This window comes from Neopelma chrysocephalum, unplaced genomic scaffold (genome assembly GCF_003984885.1).
Source record: "Neopelma chrysocephalum unplaced genomic scaffold, ASM398488v2 Primary Assembly neopelma1_113576, whole genome shotgun sequence".
Taxonomy (NCBI): Eukaryota; Metazoa; Chordata; class Aves; order Passeriformes; family Pipridae; genus Neopelma; species Neopelma chrysocephalum.
Window position 1 is genome coordinate 1 of NW_020928558.1, and position 2175 is coordinate 2175.

Consider the following 2175-nt stretch of genomic DNA (forward strand, 5'->3'; position numbering starts at 1 on the left):
GTGACCCCAGGCCCATGTAGGTGACCCCAATAACCATGTAAGTGACCCCAGGCCCATGTGGGTGCCCCCAGTGACCACATGGGTGACCTCAATGACCATGTGGGCAACCACAGTGACCATGTGGGTGACCCAATGACCACACAGGTGACCCCAATGACCATGTAGGTGCCCCCAGGCCCACTTGGGTGCCCCCAATGACCACGTAGGTGCCCCCAGACCCTCTTGGGTGCCCCCAATGACCACGTAGGTGCCCCCAGGCCTACTTGGGTGCCCCCCAGGCCCGCAGAGGTGCCCCCCCGCCCCACCCCGTGCCGGGCGGGCGCTCCCTCACCCACCTCCTTGTAGAGGGAGTAGAGGAAGACGATGGTCTGGATGGTCTTGCCCAGCCCCATCTCGTCGGCCAGGATGGTGTCGGTGCTCTGGGCCCAGGAGAAGCGCAGCCAGTTGAGCCCCTCGAGCTGGTAGAGGTGGAGGGTCCCGCCCGTGGCCGTGATGAACCGCGGCTGCGTCTCGTACTTCACCGTCGGCTGGGGGGCATGGCAGGGTCAGGGGGGGCACAGGGCACCCCAAAACCCCCCCATGGACACACAGAGAGGGGTGAGGGTGTGCAGGTGTCGGGGGACTCGGGGGTCCGGGAGGGAACGGGGTTTGGGGTGACTGAGGTGTTTGGGGAACATCCAGATTGGAAGAGACCCCAAGGGCACCCCAAAACCCCCCCACGGACACACAGAGGGGGGTGAGGGCGTGGAGGTGTCAGGGGATTCGGGGCTTCACGAGGGAACAGGGTTTGGGGGGACTCAGGTGTTTGGGGAACACCCAGATTAGAAGAGACCCCAAGTTTGGGGGCGTCACAGGGGGTCAGGGCACCCCAAAAGCCCCCCAAAGGCACATAGAGAGGGGTGAGAGTGTGGAGGTGTTGGAGGACTCAGGGGTCCAGGAGGGAACCAGGATTGGAGGGGGGCACAGGGGGTCAGGGCATCCCAAAACCCCCCCACGGACACAGAGAGGGGGTGAGGGTGTGGAGGTGTCGGGGGACTCGGGGTTCCAGGAGGGAATGGGGTTTGGGGGGGGGGCACAGGGGGTCAGGGTACCCCAAAACCCCCCATGGACACATGGAGGGGTAGTTAAGGACATGGAGGAGTTGGGGGACCCAGGTGTCTGGGGGTCCCAAGGGTCCACGGGGTGACCCAGATTTCCAGGTGGGAACTAAGGGTCTGGAAAGGGTCCCAGGTTTAGGGGGGGACCCAGGGCTGCGTGACCCCAGGTTTGGGGGGGACCCCAGGTTTCGGGGGGTCCCAGGTTTAGAGGGGACCCAGGACTGGGGGAACCCCAGGTTTGGGGGGGTGTCCAGAGAACTCGAGAGTCCACGGGGGGGATCCAGGTGTCTCAGGGGGACACTCAGGTTTGGGGGGACCCTGAGGGGTCCCAGGGGGTCCCCCATGTCCCGGCACTCACGTCATTGGTGGGGGAGTCGGGGGGTCCCTCCCCCGGCGTCTCCTTCTTCTTCTTCTTGTAGCGCCGGGGCTGGGCCGGGTCCTCCCCCATGAACACCTCCCTGGGGACACGAGGGGACATGGGGGGGGACACAAGGGACATGGGGGGACAGGGGGGACATGGGGGGACACGGGGGACACACAGGGGACATGGGGGGACATGGGGGACACACAGGGGACAGGGGGGACAGGGGGGGGACATGGGGGGGACACAAGGGACACGGGAACAGCAGAGGGGGATGAGTGGGACACAGGGATATGGGGGGACACACAGGGGACATGGGGGACACGAGGAGACATGGGGGACACAGGGGACATGGGGGACACACAGGGGACATGGGGGGACACGGGAACACCGGAGGGGGATGAGTGGGACACAGGGATATGGGGAGACACAGGCAGAGATGGGGTCACGGGGATGCCGGGATGGGGATGGGGACGCAAGGGGGGGCACAGGGACATGGAGGGGGGACAAGGGACACACAGACATGAGGACACGGGGGGGACATGGGGACATGTGGCAGCGTGAGAATATTGGGGATACAGTGCCCCCCATGTCCCTGTGTCCCCCCATGTCCCTGTGCCCCTGTGCCCCCCGTGCCCCCCATCCCTCACCAGTGTTTCCAGTAGCCATGTCCCTGTGTCCCCGTGTCCCCCCATGTCCCTGTGTCCCCCATGTCCC

The 2175-nt window shown here is 65.6% G+C and overlaps 1 protein-coding gene across 1 annotated transcript; it reads right to left on the bottom strand.

Moving 5' to 3' along the window:
* Positions 1-34: 34 nt before the first annotated feature.
* LOC113962155 (chromodomain-helicase-DNA-binding protein 3-like) lies at positions 35-2117 on the bottom strand (the record flags this gene model as incomplete). The annotated part of the gene is made up of 4 exons (XM_027672955.1): positions 2109-2117; positions 1456-1555; positions 150-527; positions 35-87 (listed from the first exon to the last, which is right to left on the bottom strand). Coding segments are annotated over exons 2-4 (521 nt in total), but the record flags the coding sequence as incomplete, so codon positions are not given.
* Between the last annotated feature and the right edge of the window lie 58 nt (positions 2118-2175).